Below are 16,666 nucleotides of genomic sequence, written 5' to 3'. Positions count from 1 at the left end.
ATTGTTTTAAATAAAGTTACATTTAATCTAAAACTCTGCTTAGATTCAATGACCAACTGGGGTGCTTCATAGATAACAGCTCGATTTTGCAAAATGGGACAAACTAATTGAGAGATTTATCCACTAGGTGGCACGTTAGGTCAACATCGACGATTAGAGAAATGTTTCAAAAATAGATTTATATTTTTTCTAAAATAAACTCAACTGCAGCGGATTTTCATCCTTCAAATCATTAGTCACGTTTCAGCTTTGCACTGCTAGTGTATCAAGCAGTGTAGTATATTTGCAGGACATAATAGATTTCCCAAACTGGGAAGTTGATGAAACAGCATCTATTACAATCAATGGTGGTTCTCCTTACAGTAGACTCTTCCAAAACATCTTTGATTCCGTTCTGAACACTTTGGAAGAGGAAACAGATGAGGAATGCCAACCAAATACATACTACTGCCCAGGTAAAGGGCCAAGATCATCAATGTCAGTAATTATTCTTGGCACAGTTGTGCTCAGACAAGGCTTCTCATCAAACAGCCTTCTGAAATTCATACCACTTCCCAACCTCTATTTGTATTTTGCTCCAAACAGACAAATGCATTGTTTGTCATGTTGACCAAAGCAAAATTTTTAGCATCATTAGCCGCTTTTCCACTGTCGGGCCAGTGCGAGCCAGTGCTAAGAGCGTGCCGGGCGGGGCCAATGGCCTCGAGTCGCAAGCACCAAGACCAAAAGTAAGCTGCGTTTCCACTATCGAGCCAGTAGCCTCGCTGCGCAAACCTAAAGCCCGCCCTTTACACACCTCTTTGAATCAAACGTCATGAAACCTCTCCCCTTTCAGCGGGGAGATTGAAAGTCAGTCACCGTAGTGTGATTATGGAAGGAAGAGAGCCGAAGCGGCTATTTGCTCCTTTCGGTGTTTTCTTGGTGGAGGATGAGGCAGCGAAAACAAGATGCGAAGACGGAGGCTCAGCAGCGTTTAAGGCGAAAGCTTATATTAGCTGCAAAGCGAAAAAGAACAATAAAGCGACGTGGAAGCCGGATACAGCGAATGCAGAAACGTCTAATGTTGGTGATGTCTGTTCTGATGCAAGAAGTGCTCTGCAACAGTTGTTTATGCGGCGGCAATATTTGTAATATATTACATTAATAAATCACTTGAAAAGAAGCTTTGTTTTTATGACCGACACACAAGTCTTTCGTCTAACTTTGTATTACATTAAACTAAATGTAGCATATCTACACACTACTGCAAAAAATAACTACACAGTTGTACTTCTAGTATAATTTTGTATGCTTTTATTTAGGTACAGATACAGGTACAGTGTATGTTAACAATTTATCAAGGTGTATTGGTTAGTTTCTGTGGGTTTTTTTGGACGATGTAAATAAACTTATACATCAGGGGCCAGTTGCATAAAAGGTTTAGACAGACTTAAAAGTTAGTCATCAAATTTTTTTCTTAAAACTTAGATTAATCTAAATTGGATCCAAAATATAACACTGATTACCCCTTAGTTATCTGCTAGTTGGTCAAACGAGTTCTTAAGACACTGTCTTAACATAGAGACTAAGTTTATGCAACTGGCCCCAGATCTCATTTTTATAGGATCTTATTTGCATTTTTCCAAATTTATATACGAGTAGATACCAATCAGATAGGCATTTAAATGTTTTCATCACATAGTTGTCTGTAACAACAGTTAATAGTGTAACGATTACTGAATAGGACCTGATTTACACAGGACACAAAAGGTGCCCCATCAGATAACCATTTAAGTAATGTCCCCATCAAAACGGCATTTCCATATAATATCTGCCTAATGTAAGTGTCTTCTCTGGGCACCGCTTTGTCCATTGTGCGTTTTTATGGCTTTGTACTGCGCCGTGCGCACGCAGTTTCTTCAACTTGTCTCGAACTTGCATTGTGGTGCGCTGGATATTTAGCTTTGCGAGTGCAGCAACGATGTATTTTATCACGTCTTTGTTTCTGCAGACGCCGTCAAACTGGCGTTGTATATTGTCATCGGCCCAAATACATAGAAGAGCCCTGTATTAGTAATACAGCGAAATGCGCATACCACAGACACACTCCGCCTTTCACTTTGACCACGCCTCAAGCCCCGGCTGGCCCGCTTTGGCCCAAGGTTTTCGTCGGGCCGAAAAACCCGGGCCATTGGCCCTGAGGAAGCACCGACGAGGCACGATCAGGCCCCGGAAGTGACAGTGGAAACGCGACTGGCTCTGGCACGCACTAGCACGCCCGCTTTTGGCCCGACAGTGGAAACAGGGCTATTGCTGCAGTCACATAATCCTTCAGAAATCATTCTAATAATCTGATTTTCTGCTCAAAAACTATTATGATGTTGCTGAAATTATTATAATGCTAAAAACAGTGGATTAGATTTTTTTCAGGTTTCTTTGATGAATAGAAAGTTCAGATAAACAGCATTTATTTGAAATATCTGAAATATAAGTTTGTAACATTATGAATGTCTTTATCATCACATTTGATCAATTTAAATCATCCTTGCTAAATAATATATTTCTATTCATCAAAGAATCCTGAAAATTTAAAAAAATTAAATAATATATATATATATATATATATATATATATATATATATATATATATATATATATATCTAGAATGATTTCTGAAGGATCATGTGAGACTGAAGACGAGTAATGATGCTGAAAATTCAGCTTTGATCAAAGGAATAAATTAAATTGTAAAATATATTCAAATAGCAGTTAATTTATATCATTTATCAAAATTGTACTGCTTTTGCTGTAATTTGGATCAAAATAATGCAGGCTTGGTGAGCAGAAGAGAATTCTTTAAAAAAATCTTTTGACTGGTAGTGTACGTACTTATTTTTGCTTTTCAGTATGTGTATGTTTGCCATGATACAAAGTCTCCAGGGGACTGTGGTGATGCCCTTTTTTCTGCTGTATCCTAGAGGTCAATATTTGTAATTTGTACTTTTAAAAAGAAAATGTTCAACAATTAAAAAGAATATTATCAGAACTAATGCTTATGAGTTATTCTGATTTTTATGGGGTTGGGGTGGTAAAAATCTTGAATTTCAGTGCTGTACGACAATTAGATTGTTTTTACAGGTAAAAAATGTTTAAAATAAATGAAAATAAACTCTATAGTACTGATACTGTAATTGAAAATACAGTAAAAATACTGTAATTGAAGATACAGTAAAAATGCTGTAAATGAAATTACAGTAAAAATACTGTAAATGAAATTACAGTAAAGACGTTTTAGTACTGTATATGCACTTACAGTAGGGGTGGAGCCGAACCCGAATACGGTATTCGGAAAGGCACAAATAGCGTGTTTTTAACGAATACTTATTTCGAACAAATACCTTAATAAATATTTGTATTCGGGAACAAGAAAAACTTTCTATCAAAAAAGCTGCGTTTCCTCAGGAGACCGCAGTCAGTGTAACTGTTAAAAGAGGTGACTGACACAGGCTGCTCCACACAGCAACAGAGAAGACTCGGCTGGGTGAAAAAAGACTTCACTACCTCACTATTTTTGATGAATATATTTCTGTACCTTAGCTGGGTTTATAACTTTGGGAAGCAGAGTTTGATCGGGAGATTATTCTATTAGGGGCCGTTCAAATGCGCGCTAAAGTTCGTCATTATTTCAAATGTAGAAGCGCGGTATGCGCGCTCATAATGAAAGCAACGCTCACACGGTGCTACGCGCTCGTTTTTTCCAGGCGCGTCCGCTCCGCATCGAGATAAATATTCTATAATCTTTGAAAAAATACATCTCAACTTTTCAGAATACCACATGCGCACGCAGGTCATATGACAAGAACCAACAAATCAGCTTCACCCTTTCCCTTATACCGTTGAAAAAACAGCCAAGTTGGAGGAACAGCTGATCATATCTGTACATGAATAACCATTTTTAAAGACATTTAATAGCAAAGCTAATGCAAGCGATTTTTAATGCTGGAAATCCATTTATGCTTTGCTGAAACTTCCGAGTCGTCATTGAGTGATCAGGTCATGGTTGCTTAGCAACGGCAGACGCCACGAGAAAGAAGTTCTTTCATAAGAAGAAAATTTATTTTTATTTTTATGCTGTCTGTTCAGCATCCTCCAACAAGGACTGGTGGTGGTGGGGTTCATGATGTTCATAATGGTATTTTATTAGTTGGTTTAACCATGGATGAGGTAATGGTTGTCATGTTATTTTTTTTTCAATGACGTTCCTTGTTACATATTCAAAAACATTAACCAATATTGCATATCAATAATTATTATAATGGATATAATTACAAAATACTTACACTATAACGTAAATTAAAAGTTAAGCGCACAAAAAAAAAGGATTTTTACACTTATTTTGAATTTTACTCGAATACAAATACAAATACAAATACAAATACTTTTCCCCCCTCAACAAATACAAATACAGATACAAATACCGGCTGCTTTGCACACCCCTAACTTACAGTAATAAAACTGTAAACATTTTTACAGTAACTTACTGGCATCCAGCTGCCAGTAAGTTACTGTAAAATTTACAGCAAACTTTTTACAGTGTACCAAACAAGAACAAGCATATTTTACATTTGCCACCTTTTTTATTTTTCCTCAGAAATTAACTTTCTCTATTATACATTTGAAATAATAGTAGTTTAAATATAATTTTTTGAATATGATATATAAAATATAGATGCTACTTTTAATTACCAAATAAAAAATGCCAGTAGGTGGTGGCAAATTACAGTTTTAATGAGTAACTAATGCATTTATTTAAATGGATCATTCAAATCAGTTGATTCATTTATGAACAAGACATACGGATCTCTGCCTCGGTTGCCAGACCCTTGGCCATGCTTATCCTCTCTGTCTCCATCGCCACCTGCTCAGCCTCTGTCTAGCGACCCCCTGGAGTCGTCAGACCTTCCTCCACAATGGCTCCTCTATCTGTCGGCTCTGCTGGGGGCTACAATCATGGTTGCGACCTGGCTCCTCTCTCCGTCTGATCCACCTTGGACCCTTCTGTCTCCTCCTTAGCTCCTCCCTCTGTTGGATCCGGTCAGGCCTCTGTTGATCATTCTCCCCCGAAGCCTCCTCCTGCATAGACTTTGTTTCCCAGCCCTCTCCATTCTTTTGTTCTTCCTACCAGTCCACTTTTTTCTTCATTCCTTGTCTACGGCAAGTTGCGCCTTCTGGGAGGGGGGAATAATGTTACGCCCCCATAATTCTCTCTGTCTTGATTTCTCCCATATACCCATATTTGGTTTTCCTGTCATATAGTTATTCCCATCATCTTTTTTGTCTGGTTAACCTGTCTTTATTATTTGATTTGTGTTCAGTGTTCTGGTGTCCGGCTGCAAGGTTACCTCTTGTGTGTTCCTACCATTCCTGTCTGTGAATTTCCCTGCCTGTGGATTATTAGTAAAGACGTTGCTTTTGACTCAAGGGGTAAGGTCTTCAACCTTTAGCCAAAAAAGTTAAATGGCTAATGCTGCTGCTTCGGCAGTATGCAGGGAAGGAGACCAGAGGCTGTTTAGTTTGATTAAATGTCAACAGAGGTGATGGACTCATTATGCTAAATAAACAGCTTTTGTGGGGAAACAGCTCATCATTTAATAAATAGAATCAAAAACCAGAGCTCTTGACAAAACCGACTGAAGCCAAACGAAACAATATTACTACTGCATGATCATCCCCAATGGATTCAAATATTGCGCTTTCCAAAACAGCACAGGTGAGTAACAAGATGCAATGGGTCAACCCACATTGTACAGTGGCCCACAGGGAAAACACATCGGTGGTTGTATATACTTTTATAATGATACAGTACAGTCTGCAGTCTCTAGTCTCATATATTGCCTGTGGTACATGTTTTCTAACACCAGTCAGCAGTAATGCTCCTAATTTCACTGTATGCAAAAAAATACAAAGACAATAAAGGCTTTTAACTCAATTCCATTGATATTATTTAGATATTTCGAACAAAACCTAAAACATCATGGCTTTCAACTATTAAAGCTAAAATAATTTTTTCTTATGCAAATACAATCAGTTGACCGCAATGTTGTTAATAAAATATGAAATGTAAAGATAATGTATTAATAAAAAAGTAACATTTAATAATGACTCAAGCAAAATTATCATTACTGAAAGTAAAAGAGAAACTAATGAGACTGATCTCTCTCCTACTAATTTACAAGTAGGGATGGGTATACATATACATGCCAGACTAGTATGTGTAAATCTGCCAGAGATACACACAAGATTGTTTCTGCATGACTGTGTATAGCAGATGACGAATAAAACGCTTCCCACATGCAGTTAAATGATACGGTTACTGTCCAGTGTGGATCCAAATGTACTGAACACTTGTAAGGTTTCTCTCCAGGGTAAAACATCTTATGTGTTTTCAAATGTACTGACTGACTAAATCTCTTGTTGCAGTGTGAACACTTATGAGATTTCTCTCTAGTGTGGATCATCTCATGTATTTTCAGATATGATGACTGGTTAAATTTCTTGTTGCAGTGTGAACACTTATAAGGTTTCTCTCCAGTGTGGATCCTCTCATGTGTTTTCAAATGTACTGACTGATGAAATGTCTTGTTGCAGTGTGAACACTAAAGGTTTCTCTCCAGTGTGGTTCATCTCATGTATTTTTAGATATGATGACTGGTTAAATTTCTTGTTGCAGTGTGAGCATTTATAAGGTTTCTCTCCAGTGTGAATCCTCTCATGTATTTTCAGATATGATGACTGGTTAAAACTTTTGTTGCAGTGTGAACACTTATAAGGTTTCTCTCCAGTGTGGATCCTCTCATGCCTTTTCAAATGTACCGACTGACTAAATCTCTTGTTGCAGTTTGAACACTTAAAAGGTTTCTCTCCAGTGTGGATCCTCTCATGTGTTTTCAGACATGCTGACTGACTAAATCGCTTGTTGCAGTGTGAACATTCATAAGATTTCTCTCTAGTGTGGATCCTCTTATGCAGTTTTAAATAAGTTACCGAAATAGAAATCTTTTCACACTTTGAACACATGCATTCTCTCACACCAGTATTTATATTCTCATATACTTTCAAACTTTGTAGACGGCAAAATCTCTTTCCACACAAATGGCATGAATGTGGCTTCACCTTTGTATGAACTTTCAAGTGATACCTCAGACCTGAAGCCCCTAAATACACTTTACCACATTGATCACATGTGTGCTGCTTCTCTCTATTGTGAATGTTCATGTGCTCCTTAAGGTTTGATGAGCGTGAAAAACTCTTCCCACATTGATCACAAGTGAATGGTTTCTCTCCAGTATGAGTTTTCATGTGACGCTCAAGATCTCTTTTTCTTGTGAAACTCTTTCCACACTGAGTACAGGTGCAACATTTCTTTAAATCTTTCTGTTTGACTTGAGAGCAACTCAAAGGTTTTTCTGTTTCGAAATGATTTTTCTCCTCAACTTGACTTGATTCTTCATTCTCCTCTTTTTCTTTAATCGACTCTGAAATGAAAGTAAAATTATTCATATTTAGGAACTTGTTATAAGCTGAAAAACATGAACAAACTAACATTTGAGAGCAGTGCCAATAAGTCCTACAGATGGTGGTGCCAGAAGCAGATTTGGTAGAGCTGGTGTGTGGGATATCAAAAATAATGATCATTTAAAGTAGAGATCGACCGATTTGGATTTTTCTATAACCGATGCCGATGTTTAGAGGTCAGCGTCAGTCGATTGCCGATTATGCGCTACCGATTTTTTGGCCGACATCTTGAAGTTCTCCCCTTTATTTGCATGCTAAAATGTCACACTAATAATAAGTGGATGCACAACATCTCTAAACTTAACATCATGAACACTGACATGAACTATCTCTCAGATCTTAATTTTGTGCACTGCACAGTATTAACATAAAAGATTTAACCAAAGTTAACCAAACAAATCAAACTGACCAAGTATTAAATATGTAAAACAGATAATATAAAAAAAGTAACTAAACTAAAAGTTTTAGAGCTGAGATTAATGTTTTAAATATAAAATTAAGGCTATAAAGTGGGCCAATCACAATGATGCATGGACAGTCTGTGCTTCTGACTGACGGCCTGTAAGTACATTAAAGAATTCAGTACTTACTATTGAATGCGACTTTTGAGCAGTGTAGGGTAGTGCTTGTTGTTACACGTTCTACGTTTGCAAATGCAGACATGGTGTTATGTTTACACGCCGTACAAAATGCATAAAAAGACAGTATGAGTCATAATCAATCATCAAAATCAAGAATCAATATAAACAATAATATATGCATCAAATGCCTAATTTATAATGGGTTTTATCATTTCTGTCTCAATGCACCAAGAAATGGCATCACGACATGGTTAGGGGTGTTACATTTCCAACACACACTTGAGGTATTCGGCCAATCACAAACCACAGATAGCTGGCCAATCAGAGAACACCTCGGTTAAACTGGATTATTTTAGAGCTTTAAAGAGCTGTAAATAGTTGTATAAAATACTTAAAAGTCATTGAAAAGTTCTTGAATTTCTCTCCCAAAATGTTGTACAAACCCTGAAACTAATGATGTAATAGCACTGGAGTATTTCTGCCGCATTATCACGACTTTAGTTAACACTACTGTTTCTGTATCAGCCTTGTTTGATCAGTTAAAAACATAATTCACTTTCTGTGAAGCCTGCATTTATAATACTTTTTAAGAGTATTCTTGATGAATTATAATGAATTCATGATGCATTATAAAAATCTTGTAGTTTTAAAGTATGTTGTATCATCTCGTATCATCATGTTTCAGATGAATGTGTAACATGACACATTTGTATTATCAGTTTGATTATTTTGATGGTACCCTTTAGACAGCTTTTGATAAGTAACTCTGCAACTGCATGACAGCTAGCAGTAATTATTATTAGTATTATGCTAAATATATTCTAACACCATATTTTGATGGATCCCCAAAAGACAAACTAATATGTAACTTTGCAAGTATGTGAATTTTCTACCTAGCCTAAGTCTACTAATTCTAGACTAATAATAATAATAAAGGAGTGTTAGTTGACATGTAGTTGGAAAGTTGCTTATAGTTAATAGACCGAGGGACCATCAAAATAAAACTGTAAAATATAATGTAAAAAATACATGTGATATGATATAATACATTATAAATTACGTAGATTTAATATGCCGTCCATTGTGTCTTATAAATAATCACAATCTTAGGTTAGAACCACAAATACTCAAGTATTATAATGTATAAAAATTGTTATGATTATTCATGAGATGATATAACTTAGGGTTTTTTTATATAATGCATTATGTGTTCATTATAATGCCTTAAAAATACCATTGTAATGTATTATGAATGGGGCTTCATCGAAAGTGTTACTGCCCCCATATATACTTTTCAACAAACTGATCCGCTTTAAAGATTGTTTCTATTACAGTTACCTAAATCTAAAACTGCTGTAAGTATTATTAAAGCTCATTATGAAGTATTATGAAAGCCTGATGTACCACAAACAGTCACTAAAGATGAATGAAGATAAAACACCAACCTCCATGTTCCACAAGTTTTATTCTCAAAGCTTCTGGTTCCTCCTGTTTTATTCTCAAAGGTTCTGGTTCCTCGTGTTTTATTCTAAAATGTTCTGGTTCCACAAGTTTTATTTTCAAAAGTTCTGGTTCCTCATGTTTTATTTTCAAAGGCTCTGGTTCCTCATGTTTTATTTTCAAAGGCTCTGGTTCCTCCTGATTTATTCTCAAAGGTTCTGGGTCCTCCTGTTTTACTCTCCAGGTTTCTAGTTCACTCGTGTTCTCCTCACTCTCCACTTTAATAAACATCTTCACAGCAGCAGATCTCAGTTCAGCTCATACTTCTCCAGATATTCCTGCTTGCTTCAAAAACTAGTCACAGATATAAGGATGAGAATAGTAAAGGTATTTACTGATCTGATTCAAAACTGTACTTTTCTGTTTACAGAAACTACATTCCTCACAGATTGTACTAAAACAGAATCACGACAAAACAACAGAGAGCACAGTGAATCTAATCTTCTTGCTCTTAGGTTTGTTTGTCAAACAGAAGTTAGTGTCTTAGTGCCACCCGCTGGACTGGAGTGTGAAGCGCCGAAAGGAGGAAAATAATGCGGGTGAAATGACTTTGTTATAAGGTGCGCTGTTGTTTTTCTTTAAAAAGCCGATCTGCACAAATAAATGAAAATGACTTAAAGTTATAGACTCGCATCATGGTATTGAGCATCAACAGTCTTTGAGAGTGAATATAAGAGGAGAAAAACACACTGACCTGATTAAGATATTTCACATAAAATAGTCCACAAGAGAAAATGATAGTTGAATTTATAAAAAATAAATAACCCCGTTGAAAAGTTCCACTTGATTCCTAACACTGTTCTTTACTGAATGATCCCATACGATAAAAAAATAAATTTTAAAATGTACTTTGAAATATATTTCAAAATATACAAAAATTGGCCAAAAATATATTTACAGAAATATATTTTCTACAAATAAATTTTTTGGCCATTTTTTGTATATTTTTGAAATATATTTTAAAATCATAAAAAAATATATTTTGCCCTCCATATATTTCAGTCCAAAAAAATACATTCACATCTAACATTTTTTTAAGAAACTCTTTATTTGATGTCTAAAATATGTACAGCTTTCAAGCAGTCTCAGTTCCCCCAGCTTAGAATTCACTCCAATCCCCAAAGCCTTCTTGAACACATTGGAAAACCAGTTCACTGCCTCTGTAACAGACAAAAATCACAGCTATATTTTAAAGGGGTGGTCCATCACATATCCACAAAACAAACAAATCAACGCACACATCAGTAATGGCAAATAGAAGCTCAAGCAAGCTTGCTTGATGTATGAGGACCAATGGGGTTCATTCCTTGCTATTACACATCATGTTTGAGCTTCCATAAAAAACTAAGTTTGTTTTGCACATCAAGCAAGTATGGTTAAGCTTCTGTTTGTTTGCTGAACAAAGTTTATGTTATAGGTAAATTAAATCTGCTCACAATACAAAGTGATTGAGTCTCTTCTGAAAATTAGGTCTAAACTGCTTGATGAATATGAATTCGCTTTATTATATCTTTATAAACTTTCTGCAACATCAGTGTGGTAGCTGTGTAGACTTTCAGTGGAGAGACAGAAATCTCTCAGATTTCATTAAAATATCTTATTTTGTGATTTAAAACAAATGAAGTTCTTGCTGGTATTTTTGTAGTAAATTTTACTTTCAACAACTCTGCGTCCGAAACCAAATACTTATCTCATATGTAGGGATGCACGAAGACTACTTTTTGCAGAACATGTCCGATACTTGTATTTTTTATTTCACTTACTATATAAAGCTGTCATGGTTTTCTTGTCAAGCGCAGTCCTTCACTTGGCACCACAGTCAGTTTTGCTCTGTCCTCCTGCAAAAGACAACACAATACATGAACATTTGAATACAGTACAGTGGATATGCAACAGTCTTCTGACTAGTTTTAGATTTCCAAAAGGTTTTGTTCATCTTAACATTAGGATTAAAAAATATATGCTATTGAGAGAGATTTTTATTGGTATCTTTTGGACAGTAAAACCAAAGAAAGAGAAGTAGAATTAGCCATTTTAAAATACTTTATTTGACATATCAAACAATTTGACCTGATCTTCAAAACTGTTTACCTTTCATTCAATTGCTGTGGATCAGAACCTCCAGTGAAAAAAGGGCCATTAAAAGAACACTTGCTGTTGAAGTGGCTGTTTGGGCCTGCAGGGCTGAAGTCCACTGATGATTTTTATTCCCGTGCTATGTGCTAACTCCACCTGCAGTTGTGCTCACAAACAAAAGAGATTTTCAATATAAATTGTTTTCAAAAAAACACATTTGAGTATGAATGTACAGGTCCTTCTCAAAAAATTAGCATATTGTGATAAAGTTCAATATTTTCTGTAATGTACTGTTAAACATTAGACTTTCATATATTTTAGATTCATTACACACAACTGAAGTAGTTCAAGCCTTTTATTGTTTTAATATTGATGATTTTGGCATACAGCTCATGAAAGCCCAAAATTCCTATCTCAAAAAATAAGCATATTTTATCCAACCAATAAAACAAAAGTGTTTTAATACAAAAAAAGTCAACCTTCAAATAATTATGTTCAGTTATGCACTCAATACTTGGTCGGGAATCCTTTTACAGAAATGACTGCTTCAATGCGGCGTGGCATGGAGGCAATCAGCCTGTGGCACCGCTGAGGTGTTATGGAGGCCCAGGATGCTTCGATAGCGGCCTTAAGCTCATCCAGAGTGTTGGGTCTTGCGTCTCTCAACTTTCTCTTCACAATATCCCACAGATTCTCTATGGGGTTCAGGTCAGGAGAGTTGGCAGGCCAATTGAGCACAGTAATACCATGGTCAGTAAACCATTTACCAGTGGTTTTGGCACTGTGAGCAGGTGCCAGGTCGTGCTGAAAAATGAAATCTTCATCTCCTGTAGAAAATACTTTTTGTTAATGCTTTTAAATTTGTGTTTTGGTTGTTCTGTGCTTATGAGAAGACAGAATGTTCTGTGCATATGAAAAGACAAAGTGTACACTATGTAACAGAATCTGTTAGTAAAATGTGTGCGTGTAGTTGCGAACTCTCTACATTTATGTCATTTCTGAGAAACCTTTGTTTACAGGCACGTAGGAGAAAAGAAGCCCTGCAAAAGTAGTAGCAATTTGAAGGTCACTTTAGACTAGACTTTTGGTCACTCTAAGAAGAAGAATGGGATGGGGCTGTATTTTCTTTTCTGTCCAGGAACGGTTGGTGAACACGCCCTGATTGGAGGAGAATGGTTGAACGATATCAGGAGGAGAGGCCTGCAGAATCAAGAATATAAATGCATATTTTAGCTTTGTGAGACATTCCTGGACTGCCCAGAATGTCAGATTTGATATTGGCTGTTCTGGAATCCTGAGCTCAGCACTCTTTGACTGTACTATTAAATTGGCTTTAAACGTTGACGCGGACTCGAGCTGTGTTATTTAAAGGGCGAATAAACGAGCTGGGGGGAAGTAGGTATTTTTACAATACCGGCAAATTCCAACAATTGGAGGGGGGCACCCGGATTCGCCCGAGACGAGGAATCCGAAACTGAAGGACATCTCCATTTCAACTCCTCTGCGCAGAGAAATAAATAACAGGTAAGCAGTTACCTTTTTCATAAAAAACTGCAGTTTGGCTACTACTAAATTGAAGAGTTGAATAGGAAGTGAATATCAGTTTTGCGTTTTGTACAAAATTGGGTAAAGTCAAAGAGTAAGAAAGTAAAATAAGGTAAAGGATATCCAGTGATCTCAAATAAAGGAATTAAATTAGTAAATGAAAGAGAACTCCTAAAACATAAGGTTTTCCTGACGAGGTTGAGTTTTCCCAAGGATTTCCAACAAATTAGAAAGGACATAACAGAAAATTCGTAAAAACGTTTCCCGGCGAGGTTGAATTTTCTTTTGACTTTGAAGGTGTCCAATAAAATAAATTAGGGTGTGACAGAAAACTTGTAAAGGTATGCCCGTCGAGGTTAAGTTTTCCTAAGGATTCCCTGACATATTGGTAGAAAGGTGAAAGAAACATCGTAAAACCCGGCGGGGTCGAAGCCTAATAAGGTTGATTTTCTTAAGAACCTCCTAAATTTGAGATCAAGTGTATGTGGCATATGCGTTGTGTGAAGTGAAACAAGTGTGTATGTGTGTAGTTTATATCAGGTGATTGTAGATACAGTTAACATATGATAGAGAATACATAAAGAGAACTGTAGCATTTGAATTAACTGGTACCGATTCGCCACGACGCTGACGGAAACATGACGGAAACATGCTGACGGAAACATGACGGAAACATGAATAAATATTAGTAAATACTTTACCAGTATCAGGTTTCAATGAATGAATGTTAAAGTAAGTTAAAATAAATACAACAAACAATAAATAAATAAGTAAATAAATAGATAACTAAATAAAATACATATTGAGTAATTTCTGATTTATTTCATTTTGTTGCAAAGGCAACAGTTTAATGTTTTTAATTAAGCCTTGTAAATTATTTTAATAAGCATTAGTTTTAATTAAAAGATAATAACATGGGGAATGTTGTAACCCTTGATTACAAAAAAAAAAACAGTCACAAGGGATGGCCCAAACAGAGCCAAAAGAGATTAAGGGAAGGCAAAAAGAATTATTAGGGTGTTGGTCACGCATGGCTAGCATAAGTGAAGGCATGATTGACCACCCCTCAGCACAAAGAGCTGAATTGCGGGCGTTGATATGTGCTCTACAAATGGCAATAGGCCAGAGGGTCAACATTTATTATGACTCAGCATATGCAGTATCAGCAGCACTTACTGAGCTGCCAGGGTGGGCAATATGTGGTTTAGTAACGTCAACAGGGAAGCAGATTAAACATGCCCAAGAAGCCACTGAGCTATTGCAGGCCATATATTTTCCAAATGAATTGGCTATCAAAAAGTGTGCGGAGCACACAGGGGGGTGGGACTTTGTAGCGTTGGGTAACGCTGCAGCTGATGCAGCAGCTAAAGGGGCTGCTGGTTATACTGACAGTCAAATGCTTCCAACAACCAGTGACAAATTGACTTCTTTAGCTCCCGAAATTACTGTCCGATATGTAAAATTACAACAATTGACTGCGTCTCCTGAAGAACGCATATCCTGGTTAAACTTGGGAGCAGTGAGGGATGGGAAGGGAATTTGGAGGGTCCAAATGGCAAACTGGTGCTGCCAGCTTCAACGGCGGTCTCGGTACTGTCAGAAGCTGACAGCATGTGCCACAGGGGAGAGAAAGACATGACAAAGCGTATGAATTTGACTTTGAAACAAAAATTGGCTGAAATATGTTCTGATACAGGGACGAATTGGCTTACTGTTATTTCAACTGGTTTGATGTCTGTACGTTGCACTATTAATAGCACAACTGGTTTAACACCTTTTGTGCGGTTAAAGGGGCGACAATTTAGTGGGCTTTGGGCCCCTTTCAGTAAGGAAGCTGGCCTGTTGCCACCTGGGGACTACTATGACAAAGTAAGGGCGGTTATTAACATATTATCTCCCCAGAACCCCACCTTTTCACAGGACTGGCAGCAGGTGACTGGAGCCCCCAGAATCAGTGGGTAAGACTGAAATTGATGAAAAGAAAATGGCTGTCTCCTAGATGGTCAGAGCCCATGAAGGTCACTGCAAGGACCTCACATTGTGTTCGACTGGCGGGTAAGGGAAAAACTTGGTATCATTTGTCATCTTGTGTGAATTGTGATCCTCCTTCCAGGTCGCTGCAGGCTACCAGAGTTGACCTGCGAGCAGGTCAAAGAGAGGGAGAACAGGAAGCAGAAAAGGACACAGCAGAAGAATCAGCTTAACCCTCAGAAGCCAACACAGGGACACAAAATTACTGTTCTAGAGAGGGTGGGAGATTTGCTAAAAATTAGCGAAGACATTCCAATTGCACATTGCATTAGCGCTGACTATGCACTAGGGGCAGGTGTAGCAAAGCAAATAAGAGACAAATATGGGGTAGAGCAGTTGCAGAAACATATTAGCACCCCGGGTCAGTGCATTCTAACCACATGAAAAAAAACCCCCAGATATTTCATTTAGTTACTAAGTGGTGGTGCAGGGACCTGCCCACGTACAAACACTTAAGAGATAACCTAGAAGAGCTCAAAGAGCTGTGCAAGAAAAACAAAGTACAGGTAATGGCTATACCAAAACTAGGCTGCGGGTTAGACTGGTTGGACTACACAAAAGTCAAGGAAATAATTGAAAGTGTATTCGCAGACGGGGGCATACAAATAATTGTACTGAGCAGAGATGGGTTTTAGGAGACCACTAATAGTGGGAGGGAATAGTGGGAGGGGGTGGACCAGGGATGTTCCCTTTAATGCAGGTGGGACAACAACAAGAATATAAACCTTGGGGGCACTCAGATATGAACGCAGTTTTGCTGAAGTTACCAGAACTACCCAGGGGAGGACAGAAATGGCTAAATAAGGTTGCATTGTTAACTCACAGGGTCACTTTGGCAGTGGGTGACATGAGAGCATTATTGGGAGCAATAATGACTAGAACTAAGATGGAGCAGATAGAGAGAGAAGCCTTGATGGATGATGCAGATAATGAAGAACCATTAAATGGATACTTAAATAGACTGAGTAAAGCCCTAGGTCAGATGTTCCCCACTCCAGCAATAACCTACCAAAGTATAAAATTCAAACTAAAAGCTGGTGAATCAGCAGCTGCCTATTTGCATAGATGTGAGGGGGAGTGGGAGGAGCAGACTGGAGAAAACCCTGATTCTAGTAAACTATGTCAAGAATTTTACAGACAGGCTGTAATAAAAGGGGTCCCACAAGCTGATGCTTCTAGCATAGAAAACAGTCCGGAAATGGCAGGGGGAGACAGTGACACGTGGGTGAGACATTTTGTACATCATGTTGATAGAGCTGTAGAGAAAGCAGGAAAGGAAGAGACAGAAATAGACAAACTGAAAACTCAATTGTTAAAGATACAGATAGAAGCAGAAAAAGACAAATCTAAGAAGAAAGGGAAGGAAGTGCAGCAAATGT

At 37.4% G+C, this 16,666-nt stretch overlaps 2 protein-coding genes across 2 annotated transcripts in view; one reads left to right on the top strand and one right to left on the bottom strand.

Moving 5' to 3' along the window:
- LOC141339661 (uncharacterized) overlaps nt 1-16,666 on the top strand; it is a 353,139-nt gene that overhangs the window by 237,536 nt on the left and 98,937 nt on the right. The window lies entirely within an intron of this gene.
- Nucleotides 5,812-10,070, bottom strand: LOC141339741 (uncharacterized). Its single transcript, XM_073844978.1, has 2 exons — nt 9,581-10,070; nt 5,812-7,514 (listed from the first exon to the last, which is right to left on the bottom strand). Exons 1-2 carry the CDS (start codon nt 9,864-9,866, stop codon nt 6,583-6,585), a joined length of 1,218 nt encoding a protein of 405 aa, XP_073701079.1. The 5' UTR covers nt 9,867-10,070; the 3' UTR covers nt 5,812-6,582.

The sequence above is a fragment of the Garra rufa genome, chromosome 1 (genome assembly GCF_049309525.1).
Source record: "Garra rufa chromosome 1, GarRuf1.0, whole genome shotgun sequence".
Lineage (NCBI taxonomy): Eukaryota > Metazoa > Chordata > Actinopteri > Cypriniformes > Cyprinidae > Garra > Garra rufa.
Note: the sequence above shows the minus strand (reverse complement) of the source record. Positions and strands in the feature narration are given on the sequence as shown.